The sequence below is a fragment of the Topomyia yanbarensis genome, chromosome 3 (assembly GCF_030247195.1).
Source record: "Topomyia yanbarensis strain Yona2022 chromosome 3, ASM3024719v1, whole genome shotgun sequence".
Lineage (NCBI taxonomy): Eukaryota > Metazoa > Arthropoda > Insecta > Diptera > Culicidae > Topomyia > Topomyia yanbarensis.
This window is the reverse complement of record NC_080672.1, coordinates 161,994,249-162,011,474: the sequence shown is the minus strand read 5'-3', so window position 1 is coordinate 162,011,474 and position 17,226 is coordinate 161,994,249. Positions and strand designations below refer to the sequence as shown.

The following is a 17,226-nucleotide window of genomic DNA, read 5'->3' as shown; positions in this document are numbered from 1 at the left end:
GTGGCTGATTACATAGCGAAAACAGAAATTGGTTTACCAAAAAAATTGAAGGATCTTCAAACCGAACTAGATGAAGGCGATCGCAGCTTACTAGATCGTTTTCGATGTATTGCAAATAAATTTTAAAATGCTAATGTTATGTCAGCCTCTGAAGCAGTATATATCATTGCTTAGAAACAAGTCTTTAGGACACAAGTAGCTTTTGTATTTTTTCAAAAACACAAGTGATAGGGAAAACAGAGTAAGAAAATTGGATTAAACAAATTTGCGATTAAGGGCACAAGACCTAACTCAAAATAAGTTTGATTTTTGTGTTTTGAGTTCATCTCGTCAATAACTAGCACCAATTGGGTGTATAGTTAGACAATGTATTTAAGCTAGTACCAAAATTAGTATTAGTTAAACGCAAAAAGAACCAAACTGTTCACACGACATATGTGAATGCCTAAAGCATCTGACTTGTCCCGAGTGATGTTCCGAAAAGCAAATACAGAAGCTCTGATTTGCTGATGAGAAAGCCAAATCAAACTCTTGTCTGTTGGCTAGAGAACCAAGCGCCTGGCATTATACAATATTGATTCCCAAAATGGAAAATTGCATTAAACTAATTTGCGAATTAAGGACACAAAACTTAAATTATGTTTGGTTTTTGTATTTCGAAATCATCTTCGTAAGTAACTAGCAGCAACTGGGTGTATATTTAACCAATTGACCTAACTTAAATTATGTTTGACTTCTGTGTTTCGAATAACTAGTTCTAATTTGGGTACTAGTTTAGATACATTGACTAACGCCTAACGTTTTACATTTCTTATGAAAGAAATGTATGGATTTCGCTCAAACTATCAAGATTTTTTCCGAGGCCCGGAGGGCCGAGTCTTATATACCAATCGACTCAGCTCGACGATTTGGGACAATGTCTGTGTGTGTATCTGTGTGTGTATCTGTGTGTGTATGTAACGGACAAACTCTCCTTTGTGTTTCTTAGCAATGGCTGAGCCGATCTTATCCAAACCAATTTTTAATGAAAGACCTATTAGCCAGACAGAACGCTATTAATTTGTTTTTGATTCTGATGTTTAGTTTTCAAGATATGAATGTTTGAATGTGTAATAATGGAGTTTAAGGGCAGTTTTTTTTTTAAATTATCTGCCGAAATTGACGACATAGTTTAACACTTTATATATTTTTAGACAGCTTATACGAATACCTTTCGAGCAAGCTATGGATTGTTGAAATCGGACTATTATCAAAAAAGATATTAACCATTAAGTACGGGCCAAAGATTTTTATCATTTCCCATTACCAGAAATATGACCAAAAATATGTTATCTATTATTAACGCCAAAACGGCTAATTTTAGGTCAATAGTATCTTCGGAGAATTTAATGGAGGCATTATGCCCTTTCTTTTTGTATTGAGCTTTTGCTGATTAATCCTCCTACGAGTGAAATATTTCCATAAATTTTCTTGGAAGTGATTGTATTGAAATGATGCCTTCAGCAAATTTGTAGCTCTTACTTTTGCAAATAACTTTACTGAAGACATAAAATATCTATTTTGAATACTTTAAAAGTTATGGCTTGTTGTTTGTGGATTACCCTTTGTCGCCTATTTATTGTTCAATATAGTAATAATCCATTTAAATAAGCCAAACATTATTTCGATAAAACGTAATTTGTATTTCATTTTTCTATCTACAACCGCTAGAAATAATCACCGAACAATTCCAAGTTGTCTGATAACTTATCAGTGCAAAAATGTTTATTTGTGCGAACCTTCTGACTGCATTTTTTTTCTGACTTATAACCGGATCGATCTGAAACGCATCTTGAAAAATGAAAAGCGAAATAAATAACTCCAAGCAAAAGCGTAGCCAAGAGAAGGTTCTGGGGTTTAACACCGTAACACCCCCCCCCCCCCACCACACCCAAAAAAATTATTGGATTCAACTTAAAAATTTATTGGTGCTGACTGATTTAATTCAATATTACATTAAGAATTATCTGATCCGTACATTGATAACCTGTTGTTGTAAACATCATGAGGACTTTTGATAAATTGTCAAAATGGGGTCCTGATATGTAACTGATCTATTGGTCTTGATTTCACAGTTGTCTAATAGCATCAATATCAAATAACTGCCTGAAAACATTCCAATAGAAAATTCCAGAGTTGTGAAATCAATCATAATCCTCAGTTTTCCTTTCATATTGAACTCGCTTTTGAAGAGATGTACTGTAATAAGGGTCTTTATTTAACAGGAAGCAAAGTTAAATTGATTTAATGTCTATGAAACATAGAACTGCTCTCCAAAAAATTGCATAACTTTCAACATTTGCTAAAAATGTTTTTGCCTTTCTTTTTTTCTCTAAAAATCGTCAAACTAATCCCGGCCCGGAGGGCCGAATGTCATATGCCATTCGACTCAGTTGGTCGAGATAGGAAAATGTCTGTCTGTGTGTGTATGTGTGTATGTGGAAAAAAATGTTACCTCTGTTTCTCAGAGATCGCTGGACCGATTTGCACAAACTTAGTCTCTTCGGCTGTTATTGATTTTTTTATTGATTGGACCTCCGGTTCTGGAGTTACGGGTTGAAGAGTGCGATCACACAGCAAATTCCCATATAAACTGAAATGAAAAATTCTCAAAGAGGGGACTAAGGGACAATTTCAAAATCAAATTTGTATTTTTGATGCCAAATGACTATAAAATGCATGAAACATTGAGATTTGATGTGAACTCGAAAAAAGTTTTTTGACAAAAATTGACTTTTATGGACTTTGGCACATTTTTGCCTTTCTCATATAGAAAAGTTATGCAATCACTCTAAAAATCGTCAATCATCCCGGCCGGGAGGGAGTATACAGTGAGGGGTTGCTACTTTAAAATTGAAAATAGTTTAAAATTTCTTAACAAGTTGAAAATTTTCGGCAGGGCCCGGACCTCCCGGATCTTCCTTCTTGATCCGCCGCTGGTTCCAAGCGATGTTTCTGTATCGACACATAGTATCTTAAGATCGTGGCTGTCGATCCATTGTATGTATGTGCAAATCGTACTGAATATTTTATATACATTTCCACCATTGTATTGAGCATAACCAGCCATGGAATCGTAGTCTGGACAAATGAGAAAGGCACAATTGCACCACTAGGTGGATTAAAACAGGTTTTTATTTTGGGAATGTGTCGAGTGAAGACAAAAACGTTATATGATTAATAACGAGAATAACACTTTCCGAATGTAGAGAGAAATTTATGAAAAATGGCGTTTTCCATTCGACTCTAGCAGGTCCTGATCGATTTTGATGAGCATTTGATTTTTGTTGTATGACCAATAGACCGGCAACAAAATTGACTTTTTTTTCGGAACACTGCTAATTCGAATGGTAATTGGTAATGATAATCATATGCAAAATATGAGCTTTTTCCGATAGCTCTAGTTCACCCACAAGATGTTTCAAGCTTCTATAGTAATTTATATGGAAACTTGGAAATAAAAGCTTTAATTCCAATACAAAATATTATAGTAACTCTGCGTACCATAAAACTTACGGTCGCGTAGTTTATTCCATAACGAATAGCTTTGCTGAAGATCGTATGTTGATTGGAGGTTCCCCTAAAAAGTTATTTAACTTTGAAGACCAATGATTTTTTTGAAATTTCCCATTCTAAGCATGTACGAGAAAGAGAGGCAACATACAACTTCATATGAGAATATCTCTATACTGCAAATTCGGATCAATTTGCAGTCTGCGGCAATGTTGATCCTTACACCTTAAGCTACAAAACTGCAGATTTTGGGATGCACAAGACAATATTGGCATTTGGTACTGAATTTATTTTTCCAATTGCCTATTTTTCATATATTTTCACATACATACCTGAATAATCTTGTGTGTGAATTAGAGCTCTTGATAAAAGCTCATATTTGACAAGTGGTATGTGAAGTCCAAATTGTTGCCGGTCTAATGAACAATTATATTAATAGGTCAAATATTCAAAAACAGTAATTTAAGTTCAAGATATCATCATTTGGAAACCGCTAATTTCGGAGGTTTAGTATCTTCGATGAGTTTTACAAACGTTAAACAGCACATCCTTTGATAAAATAATTTTGACGTTATATCGCTCAAGAAGTATTTATGGCGAATTTACTCAGGTTAATATTCATGTCTACAATAAAGTCTCAACAAATTCGCTAAAGACACGAACTCTGTTACTTTTTCTAAAAATTAGTTCTGCATAATATTAAAACTTCAAAAATTACGCTTTCGGAATTATGCCGTTTGGACAGTAAGTTCGATTTTCACCATTTCACCACCCCCACCAAACCGAATTTCTGGCTACGCCGCTGACTTCAAGTAAGAAGAAACAAAGTCGTTCTACAGTCGTTCGAAAGAAACTTCTTCGAATACTGAATATCTAATATAATACATTGAAAACCCGATTTTATCAACCAAATATGAACATATATTTGGTGGGCTCTAGCAGACGAACAAGACTGAATTCGAGTAAATCCTTTCTTGAGCATGTTTTCCATATCATGAAGATAGAAATAAGCAAAAATAAAAAGTTCATCATCTTAAATTTTACGCTAGAAAACCCTTTAAAAGAAATGTATATTAAATAAACAGAAATAGTTATCAGACTACATCAAGGGACGGGAAGAATATTTTAACAGCTTCAGTTTATTATAATGAAATGAAAATTCCCCGATTTAGTCAATGTCCCCATTTTGTCAGCCTAAAATACACCATGAGACTGATAAAAACGGGTCTTTATTGTATGTATTATGCACTGTGTTCCACATTTATAGGTACATTCCATTTTTGGGGATTTTTTATTACTTCGAACTACAACCATTTTTAGGTAGTTTTCAAGGCGTTATTTTATCGACTTCTTCCAAAATTTGGCAAACCTATTCCAATTCGTATACCAATTAATTGCTATACTTAAGGGTTTATATGTTGCAGATAGAGAAAATACTGAAATTTTAAGCCTTTTTTCCTACACAATATAACAAAAGCTTATTAAACATTTTATTCTCATAAATTTGTGAAAATTATCCGAGTGTTCATAGACCAAATGAAGCCAAATTCATGAATAAAAGTAAAAGCAATAAATAATAGGGTAAGGTGGGGTAAATCCGACCTAGTAAATGGTTTTAGCTGTAAAATGCTCATTTTACATCGGATCAAGTCGTTTAATATACCAAATTAAAGGTTAGACTCCTGGGCAACTTTCTGTATATAGTATTTTATTTGGATCTTTGGAATATCTTGAGATACAAGCGTTTTACAAAAATGTTCATTTTTGCTGTTTTCAAAAATGGTGGGGTAAGCCCGACCCCCTATGTTTTTGGTTGATTTAGTGCAGATATTACTCAATTTCATGGTTTTTCAATGATAAATCAATGAATGTTGTTTTATTGAATTGCAACATAAAGAAAATGGAGCTCAATATCAATCTTGGAATGCTAAAATCACGAGCAGTAGCACGTAATGATATTCCCATTTGCATCGGAGCAATTGCTCGATGAGTACTATAATCATCACTTTTTTGTGTCTTTCGTTTGTAATTATGAATCATTTTTCATAAAAAAACCTGTTTTAATCCACCTAGCGGTACAATTGTGCCTTTCTCATTTCTCTAAACTATGGCACGGAGACTTTTTATGTTCAACATAATTGTGGAAATGTCCATTACATTCTTAGTACACTTTGCACTTATACACAATGGCATGCCAGCCACGAACTTGATGAGCTACGTGTCGACGGTGAAACACTTGAAACAAAAAAATATCATACTCCATTAGCCTAATCAGCATTAGATCAATGTTATCTGCTTGCTAACTCATTTTGTCATGCGGGGATGGGTATGTGAGGAGGGCGAAAGTCCCATGAACGAACGACTCCCCAGCTTAAATTGGTATGCTTTGTAATATAGTGGTGGTTTAAAGATGATGGGGTTGAAAGGGAGGGGTATGAGGTGGTGGTCTGAGGGGTGATTTAAGGAGATTTTTAAAGGAGGGGAGTGAACAGTAGAGGGGGGGGTGTAACCCCTCTCCGTAAACCATAAACTACGCCCCTGTTAAAATCCAGAAACCTTATGCAAGTCGAAAAAAAAATTTGGCCCTTGGCCGGGATTAGGTTGACGTTTTTCAGAGTGATTGCATAACCTTTCTATATGAGAAAGGCAAAAATGTGCAAAATCCAAAAAAGTGAATCTTCGTCAATTTTTTTTCGTGTTTGCATCAAATCTCGACGTTTTATGCACCTTGAATACATTTAGCATCAAAAATAAAAATTCTATTTTTAATTTTTCCTATAGTTTTTATGAGAAATTTCTGTGTGGCCGCACTCTGAAACCCGTAATTCCGGAACCAGAATTCCGATCGATCCAAAATTCAATAGCAGCCGATGGGAAGGTTGCACCTTTCATTTGAGACTAAGTTTGGGCAAATCGGTCCAGCCATCTCTGAGAAAAATGAGTGACATTATTTGACACATACGCACATACATACACACACACATACACACACATACACACACATACATACACACATACACACACACACACATACAGACTTTTTCCGATCTCGACGAACTGAGTCGAATGGGATATGACACTCGGCCCTCTGGGCCGGGATTAGGTTGACGTTTTTCAGAGTGATTGCATAACCTTTCTATATGAGGAAGGCAAAAATGTGCAAAATCCAAAAAAGTGAATCTTCGTCAAATTTTTTTCGTGTTTGCATCAAATCTCGACGTTTTATGCACCTTGAATACATTTAGCATCAAAAATAAAAATTCAATTTTTAATTTTTCCTATAGTTTTTATGAGAAATTTCTGTGTGGCCGGACTCTGAAACCAGTAATTCCGGAACCAGAATTCCGATCGATCCAAAATTCAATAGCAGCCGATGGGAAGGTTGCACCTTTCATTTGAGACTAAGTTTGGGCAAATCGGTCCAGCCATCTCTGAGAAAAATGAGTGACATTATTTGACACACACGCACTAGGGTGGCACAAATTTTAGAATTCAGTAGAACCGATTTAAAACTACTCGCTATACGACATCATTCAACCATGCAAAATGTTGATTTGATAGGTTGCACTATATTTTAGCACAAGTGGTTTAAAGTTTGTATGTGATTTAACATGGATAAACGATCCACATTATTTAATATTTCGTAGACACGTTCCTATGTATTCTAATAATATATGCTATGCTAATTTCGGTAGATACGAGTACCGTGTACAACTTCCCCGAAGAGTGTAATAGGCTGTGACTTCTGGTTCAAAAGTTATTCTTTATACGGTGCTTAATTGTCTACATCGTTGGTGAAAATTGAATTTATCTGGATACTCTGGCTGATACTTTAATCAAGTTAACCGTGATATGCTAGTCATAAACCGAATTAGACAGCTATCAACATAGGCAGTTTTATAGTTCAGATGCGAGCGTCATAAATAGACATTCTGAAGGACATGACTTCGGTTCTTAATTTTAATATTTATTTTTTTATTATGTAGAATTGTTAGTTTCAAATAAAGTAATAAGAGAGATCGTAACCGTTATTTCTGAGTGTTGTTTTATTTTAGTAAATTCATGTTCTAACGTCATATTCACGAAGCTACTCCAATCTTAATCCCTGGATGATACGTTAAGTTTTGATTAAAATCAAATCGTGCTTCATGGCCGGAGACACTCTTGCTGGCGTATAGTGGCAGATATTGCCCGGCTTACTCAATTAACCTTAAGTTTACGGGGCACTCCATAGCAGTTCCAATTCCAGCTCCACAGGGATGTGGTGAACACCGGTCGAGCTTCAAAATAACGGGAATCTTGCCCGCTTCTGGCTCGTTTCAATTTTAATTTGCTCAATATATATTATTGTGCAAAAAAAAACATAAAAATAATTCTATTACACAATTCGATCCCAAGTCCTTTAGATCACATGTTTCGGACGATACCATCTGGACTATATTTCCGCTTTACACCAACGGTAAATCTGGTGATCACAACAAATACGTCAAGGTTCACTTGATTGAAGGTTCAGATCGCCGGGTAGCCAGAGACAATACAATTTGCATAACCTTCAGGGCAACGAAAGTTTAGTTTTGCCATAACTCATGAACCAGTTGGCATAGCTATGAACTGTCTTTAGAAGAAGTTGTTCTACTTGACTGAATCTAAAGAATGTAGCATACAATATATTTTTCAGGGGCACCTGGCGGCATATTTATGAATTTAATGAAAATGCATTATTTTCTCATAGTAAACTCCATACAAACTTAGAATCATTTGTGCTAAAACATGCTCCAACAGATTTGATTCAGATTTGGCGTAGGAGTTCGTTGAAGAATTACGAATTTTTCTAACTTGGTTCTGCGGTGTTCAATTTTTTTCATACATCCTCGTGCCACCCTAATACGCACATACATACACACACACATACACACACATACACACACATACATACACACATACACACACATACAGACTTTTTCCGATCTCGACGAACTGAGTCGAATGGGATATGACACTCGGCCCTCCGGGCCGGGATTAGGTTGACGTTTTTCAGAGTGATTGCATAACCTTTCTATATGAGAAAGGCAATAATAAATAATAACAATAAAAATATATTTCAATTTGTTAAATAAAAATTTTCTTAGCAAAAAAGCGGTCGGATTTACCCCAATATTTAGAGGTCGGATTTGCCCCACCGCGTCATGTTTCATTACGATGCAATTAAAAAATATATGAAAAAGGTTGACTTAAATTCATCTATGCACTTTGCAGGACTTAAATCAAAGAATTTAAATCCACTTACATTTATTATGCAATCACTTTAACAATCAGAAATATCCTGTATCCAATGATGCACAATAGTCAAATCAAAAGTTGTAAAAACACACTTTTTGTCGTATGACCATCTCAATGTAGACTAATAAAATGCTGTCATGCCACCATTATGATTATTTTCGATGCTCTACACGACAACATTGATATTAGTTCGCGTAGTGCTCCTGATTTTTGGTAACAGACGAGGGTCGGGTTTACCCAACGGTCGGATTTGCCCCACCTTACCCTAATTGATGACTTTTTGCACGTTTATGACACGCCATACAAATTTTGTCATCAATACACACCTATGATACGTGTGAGTGCGACTTTTGTTTACGTTTACAGTAAAAACTCACAACATAGTCAACCAATCTTTGTAATATTTGAGAGATTAATACAGAAGAATCATCAATTGTATTCTTCTTAGTGGAGAAGATTTTTTAGGAAAAAACTCTTTTTGCTCCACTAAGAAGAAAATTGTTTAAAACCATCTTTGCGCGTGAAGAGCACGAAACCTATAACTAAATTAGTTATCAGATTCGCGTTTAGACTTCGTCTCAACAGAATCCAATCCTAACTTAGTGACCGCGCCGGAGTGACGCTATCTCCAAAAAACGAAAACATTATTTATCCGCCAATGCACAGTGCATACTTTAGATCAAGAGGAACAATTTCTTGAATAACACATTACTTGTTATTTGCTTGCGGTTTGTCAGTGTAGATGTGAAACTTGATGTAGCACCATGAAAAAAATTCCAAGAATTTGAAGGAACGAGACAGCCAATATACATTACCGTTTTTCGATAGGATTCATATACTGAACATCGTCTTCAATAAATCGATGGCCGCAACATGTTACACTGCTTTATGTAGACACGAGGTCTTCCAAATCTTTTGTAACAATATGTAGCAGCAATCAATCCTATACCATGTCTCGCAAGTGATGTTGTTGTTGACTCCAGCATCATTTTTGAAAATTTTGGCCCAGGATGCCATTCACTGTACTCATCGCACCACACAGTCACTTTAAAAGGACGTTATTGGGGCTTTAGCATGACGGTGCTGGTGGTTGAGTGGTAAGTGTGACCGCCACTCATTCCAGTTAGCCTGGGTGCAATTCCAGCCGAGGTCGTTGAGATTTTTCTAAGGTGAAAAAATCTGTGGTCACGTCTTCCTTCGGAAGCGAAGTAAAGCCGTTGGTCCCCGGTCCATAAGTTGATGTATCGATATCTAGTCCATATAAGTGGAGTCACCTCTCTGGCGTCGGTAAAGAAAAAGTAGAATCCAACTTCTATACTTACTAACAAATATACCTCCTCCCGTGATAGTTGTGGCGTGCGCTGTAGTATATACTTTAGGATTAACTCCACACACACACATGGAAATATGTTTCGCTACTCACAATCATAATTATCTAGGGTGATGAGCCTATTAGCACCATGTTTCTATTATCACCCTACCCATTTGAAGCCGTTGGTTAGAGCAGTGTCTGCCATCTTTGTTCAACGCATTGAGTCAAATGGTAGCGCAACAATAGGGGCACTCGATTCGAGTTTTCATTGTGCTCAAGCACGAGAATTTCACTGTTTTCAACGCATTTGTGTTATTATAGTTCTTAACAACGAAGCAAAGCGGTTCATGTTAATTTTAACGCATTCCATTGATTGTAAGGCAAGAAATTACCGAATTAGTGAGGCACCTTGCTTAGTATGGTGAAAATAGGCTCATCACTCTACTTATTCCCTGTGCAACTTCAGCTAGTCCAGATCGATAACGGAGTAGCAGCCAGGGGTTGTCGCACAAGCTAAAGCTCAAGTTTTGTTGATTCATTACCCCATAAACCAAAAATGAGCTTCGGTTGAAATGAAGATATCTGGGAACCAATTGCAAAAAGTTTGCTTGCCCAAACGGTCTTATTTGATTGAAAATCCCAAAATTTGAAAGCGTAAATTTTGGTACTATAAAATTCTAAAAAAGTGTTGGTTCCCAACCTACCTTAATACGAAGAACAGGACCATCTAAACGATGTATTACATCCCATGCATCCATCACTCCATCCATACGACAGATAAATACCAGAGAGCATCGGGTAGGGCTCCAAACTCCACAGGTTAGTTGAACCGCATATTCTTTAGTCCACACAATAGGGCTATCGCGACAATCTTCCGTCCAGATCTTTGTTTGCCAATCTCCAACGCTGATGTAATTTTTTATAAACAGTGGATTTCGTTCCACTGAATATACTGGCCCAGTGTGAGCATATGTTAGGGCTTGGATCTTATCAGCCGGGGTTTTATATTTTCTACTACAGCTGTAAATAATTCCGTTTTCAGTTCCTACGGTGTACTTATTTGGCATTGTTTGTTCAAATTCGACAGCACAAACACCGAAGCAACGCTTTGGATCCACATTTTGAGCATCTTTTGGCGCGAGATTCAAATAATCGTATGGTTCATTCAGGTTACGCATGTCCCACCAAAGGATTCTTCCATCGGTTGATCCCGATAGAAACTCATTCGATGTTTTCGTACCGGTCCATAACACCTTTGTCACTACGTCTTTGTGACTGGTCTCGCGGAGCGTCACCTCAACAGGTTCGTTCGCAACCCGAATGTCCCATATGGCAATCTGGCCAGAAAACAGTCCGCCCGCCAGCTGACAACCATCCTTGAAGTTATACTCCATGCAACGTGCTTGATATGGGGGCACCAGGGTCTGCAGTGGCTCATTGGGATTCTCTGGAATAATCAAAATAATTATATCAGAATCAAAAACGACAGTGCATTCTATTGCTCACCAATATCCCAGATGTACGAGTCGCTAACCTTGTTGTTCATCTCTCCTATGTTGCAATGAGTTGAGGCAAAGTGCAATCCTTCATCAGACCAACTAATGTAGCTACATGAACGTTTCACGTCCAAATAATCTTTGTAAACGTGTACCGTTTTCGAGTTGAACTGTTCGATAAGTTCGTGTTGTTCGACGTCTTCGAAGTAATTTTGGTATATATCACACGCGCTGTTTTGTAGAATTGAGTGTTCCATAGTCTAGAGTAAAACAAATATCAGTATGTCAAATTAAAAATGCATCGAACATGAAAAAAAACTAATTATTTTCTCGTTAGGCACGGAAGTGACAAGATAAAAAAAACTAGCCTTGTGGAATCGTGTCGTAAGTAAATTTCGTTTTGATTTTTTCTAGTGAAAATTGATAGAGTGATGAATATGTTTGTGTAAATATAGGTGTAAAAAGGCGTATACGTAGTTAATATTTTTTTTCTTTTACCATTTATATATTTATTTAACCAAAATATATTTCAACCATAAGGTCTGTTGATTAAACTATATAGCTGAATCATATGTTGGTTGTTTTCATGTAACTTTAAAATGTTTCACAATATCGCCTTGATGTCAAAGAGAAAGTTGCAGGAAAGTTTACGGGCCTTTTGAAAAACCTATTATTGTTGATGGAGAAACGCGACTAACTTATGAAAAGGTCGTAATAACACAAAATAATTGTGTTGTTAAAACAAAAGTTAAAATATCTCGAGAACTACTACATTTTAGAAAATTTTTGTTAAGAGCATTTCGATTTAAAATGGCGTTTAGAATCATATTCAAAAAGTAAATTGTATTTTTGACTGCAAATAGTAATAATTATAAAAAAATGTCAAAAGTTGTTGTTAGGAAAACTTTTTATTGAAAGTTTCTCCAGGATCCAAATACACTAAAAAAGTTGCTTTTACGTCTTTAAAACGATAAACATTAAATTTTGACATTTTTGATGGGGTAACGCGAATAACTTTTAAAAAGAGCATAATTACACGAATTAATTGTTTTTGAAGGAGCAAAATTTCAAATATCTCAAAAACTATCGCATTTTGGAAGATTTTTGTTAAATGCATTTTGATTTTAAATGGTGCTTAGAATTATACTCTGTAATAGAATTACAATTTTGTATGTCAATTAGTATGAAATTTAAAAACATGTTATTGTTAGGAAAAGTTTTTTTCCTTTATGTTTTTTTCCATCATGCAATCACATTCAAAATGTTTCTTTTCTCTTTAGGTTTTTGGTAACAAAATATAAAAAATTTTAAAAAATGGGTTTTTTCGCAATTTAAATTTTTATCATAAAATTTTGTTTTTTTTTTTGAAAAATGACAGCATTTTTTTCAGTGTATATTTTTTTCAGACAGTATTCATTCCCTGTAACTCGTTCTCAGATAGTTTTGCTGTATAAAACACAGTAATCGAACAAAAAAAAATTGAAATTCATACACGTAGAAACGTTTACGCCCTTTTGAAAAGTTGCTCTTGAGTCAAAATAATCTTATTACCTGTGGAAAATGTTTAGTCTTGCATGACGGTGAAATGTGTAAAGTTTCATTGGAATCTAAGATGGTCGGTCACGATTTTAAAGATTTTCGGACGGATCTTTGTGGAATTCCTCTAAATCAAAAACATTTAGCTGCGTAAACTCACATTGCTCCGATCTAACGACACTACCAAAACCATATCAAGCCAAAAAATAAATCCGGTAATCATACTATATTATCTAAATTAAATATATTGTTTCCAAGTGACGAGATCATAGCAGATGAACCGCACACAGTTGAACAAGTCTACATAAAGCTACTGAATATAAAAAATAATAAAACAGGCAGAGCCGTAGCGTGGTCTTCTGGTGCCTTGGCGGAGTCTCAGTTTTGGTGTTTACTTTGGTTTTCTTTTTCAGGTCGATCATCGAAGAATATTTCGTGTACCTGGAAATGGCACACCTACTTCCTACCTAATTCATGTTTGACTGTCGTTGATTTCATGTAAATTCCAGCTACAAATCTTTTACTGTATATTTATGAAATCTGTTGACGGCGACGGAGCTAGCACCTATTTAGAAGACTGTTCATTAGGGTGCCAATGGCATGTTCGGGAAATTGGTGATCGTCAAATTTAATAACCGGACACACCTCGCAAAAAAGTTACGTTACTATCGAATTCAGATTATTCTTCAAATTAAACCAAACCATGATTTCTGTCTTTTCCTTCCTATTCTTCAGTTTTCGCTTTGCGTCTTGCTCTAGGTCCGTGCATAAATTACCTCTCCTGAATTGACCCAAATGATCCTAAAATGGATGTCGAACAAGATTCGGTGCCAAAGACTACTAGCTTCCATTTAAAATTAATCACATTGAACTGGGAATTTCGTTGGGGACTAAAGCTGAAAGATGTGCTACTCGACTCGACGGTGAACGTATCACTCGTTCTGAACGCAAAGTGGGTGTCGCGGCAAAACAGGCCCGAATTCAACAGGGAGAGCAAAATGTGCAAAGCCAAGAACATTTTCATGATGAGGAAGGTGAGCTCTGCGGACCCGGTATAATAGATTATCTAGTAAGGTACTACAATCGAGTTATACACCATACTTTATCTTTAAACGCGTTTTCCCGAAGGTAGTGTTTTCTAAGTGGTCAAGTAAGACTTTTCATACAAGTACTGGTTCGATTTCAATAATTTTTTCTCCAACTGTTCAGAAAATATACCGCTATGTTTGGTCGAGAGGGATTTGCAAAATGTCAATTTGTTCCATTTTTATAACCCTTAATAGGCAGAAAATAATGCAAAATATTGGAAATTTTCACAAATCGTTACATAACTTTTACAAATTATAATATAAAAATCTAAACATAGCCAATGTGACTATGATTATAAAAAATATGAGTTTTTTGGTTACAGATTACCCAATTTGCCAAAACTTTACTTAAGCGGGACTCATGCAGTTTCAACATCAATGTTATCAATGAATTTTCAAGGTCGCGAGTGATTTTTCTTTTCGTCTTCAAATGTAAAATTGAAAAGTCAAAACATGTATCTTCAAAATAATAAAAAATGTTTCAAAATCCATTGAGTAGATACTTCACAATTTATTCCCAAAAAAGTGCTCAATTTTAGGCCTCGCGAGTAGAGGACCCCCTTAACCACCGTTCAGCGGCTTGCGGGTTATGGCTAGGCACACGATTGCACAGCAAAGAAAATCCATGATGCGCCAATCGACAGCTGTGACTAACTAGATTAAGTTTTTATAACGCAATTTATTGTTTTTTTGCTTCTTAAGGAGTTTCTCCAATAAATATTTCATAGGAAAACATAATTTCATTGTAAAATAAAAATAAATGGTGGTCTGAATTTCCCCATAGGGTGGTCCAAAATACCCCTACATTGTAAAAGGATGGAAACACGTAGAGTTTTGCAAATAGTCGCCTAGCGTTGCCATGGAGTGTTGCAAATAACGGTTTATGGCATCAAAATATAGCTGAGGTTTCATACTAACAGTTAGGACTTTTGACCGATAAATTCTTTCAAGTCTATCCACCTAAAATGGTGATTTGCTTAGATAGATAAGATTTTCCATATAACTTTCTGACACAAGAAGCTAGAGTTTCCATATGTTTAGATACACTGTTCCTTCAAAAGTATTTCTAAAATTACGCTGAAAATCCATTCATTTCTCTACAGCTTTATTTAGTGGTTAGCTGGATTGTCTTGGAGTCTTCGACAAATTTGTTCGGTATATCTTCAAAGTATTCGGATATTTACAGCGAATGCTAACGAAGATTTTGTAAACTGCAAGTTTCCCCCATATATTTTGACCAAAAATCCCAAATAATCTTTAAGCTCCTTGGGGGAGGAGTTAGTAATTTCAAAAATAGTCTTTCCATTGTCACCCTAATGGGGAACCATGCCCCGGACATATTCTCAATGTCAGTGGGATCTGCATCTGCAAGTGTCCCGAACATTGACAAATTGTCGTGAACACTTTTTGAACCTGGTCGAATTTCCACATATAAATTGTTATACCAAGAATTTGCAAAAGTTTTCTCTTCAATACTAAATAATAGTAATAAGTAATATTCTTTTTAATATTAAAAATTATAATAATTTCAAAAATATTTCAAGCTCACGAACTTTTCCAAAAAGAATCACATCCTCTACATATCATATTTGCATTGTTTCCAAACACGCGCCTTTCCGTGGAATATAATAGACAAAAAAGCTATCTTGAATGCAACATGCAAACGCGGCGACTGCCACTGGAAACCACCGATTCTAATAGGCTATTTGTGCAGCAATGAAGAGCAGTTGTACGAAAACTGTCAGTCAGTCTGTCAAGGCTACCCCCGAAAATTGTACAATTTTGAGAATCAATATCCTATGCGCTAACCTTGGAAAGTCCTTTCATCTGACATAGATATGCCTCGCTCTTTTCCTGTTTTCTCCTGTATCTTGCCGTCACTTCTTCGTCGTGCGTATCTATATCCTTTGGCCATCCGCCCTCGTAGTGGGTTATGCCGGTTTGCACCAAGCTATTGTGAAACGTCCAAACAGGGGTATTTAAAATCCACGGAGTACTCTGAATACCTTTCTCGACCGGACTAATGGTCTCAAAGTTTTTCGCTAGCGATTTATTAGTTGGAATAGAAGCTTGGACTTCGTTCTCTTCCTGGAACTCGACCGTTTTCCGAAGGGATTTAGTATCGGTCATTACCATGTAGCGGGTCCAGTTCTGCTGCATCTGACTGCAGCTAATGTTTCCGTCGATTTTCATCTTGAGAGAAGATTTTCCTCCTATTTAAAATATAAGTCAAGGTTGCGCGACGAGACGTCTTACAGACAGTTGGTGCACTTTTTAATATTTCACTTCGATTACAACTTAATATCCTTTTCACACGCGATATTCCCGCGAACGTAACATCATGCCAACCAGAGCACGTGTATAACTGCCACGCCCTCGTGGCACGGAACCGTTTGTTTTATAAGCGACGCGTTTTTTGGAAAGTTAATTTTATCAACGACTTGTCTACACAAGTTTTGGCGATCAAATGTTGCTCGTCGACTTGATGTTCAACTGAAATGCAGCTTCAGTCTTGCATTTGGTTATTTAATCGATTGAGCTGTTATGGATACCTACTATAAAGAATACAGTCGCATCCCTGCTTATGGGTTTAAAGTTATCATAGAATTGGATGCATCGCCATCGGTGATGGTGTTCCTAGTCAATGCAATTTATTTTCACCAATCCAAATAAATGGAATCATCACTGTTACCACGTTATCATATCTTGGATGCAGCCGTTTTACGATTGCATTGCTAAACGTCCGCGTCAGTAGTACATACACAATTACTCCATAATTCGCCATTGAAACAGTACTACGTTGGGCCACAGATACAACCGAGCAAGATAAAATTGAAAGCTATTTGAGCCTACATCTCAGCAATTGGAAATCGTTGAACATTTTTCTAAAAATATCTTAGATTTCGTTTTTGATTGAGTCGATACTGAGTTAGGTTCTAACCCCAACTGCTGTCAATATGTA

At 36.1% G+C, this 17,226-nt stretch overlaps 1 protein-coding gene across 1 annotated transcript in view; it reads right to left on the bottom strand.

Moving 5' to 3' along the window:
- The window catches only part of LOC131694166 (dynein intermediate chain 3, ciliary-like), a 32,830-nt gene extending 16,072 nt beyond the window's left edge, over positions 1 to 16,758 (bottom strand). The window contains exons 1-3 of the mRNA XM_058982644.1: positions 16,074 to 16,758; positions 11,651 to 11,900; positions 10,849 to 11,591 (exon numbers count right to left, since the gene is read on the bottom strand). Of these exons, the coding sequence (XP_058838627.1) occupies positions 10,849 to 11,591; positions 11,651 to 11,900; positions 16,074 to 16,457 (1,377 nt within the window). The 5' untranslated portion in view covers positions 16,458 to 16,758. The remainder of the gene's footprint in view (positions 1 to 10,848; positions 11,592 to 11,650; positions 11,901 to 16,073) is intronic.
- Between the last annotated feature and the right edge of the window lie 468 nt (positions 16,759 to 17,226).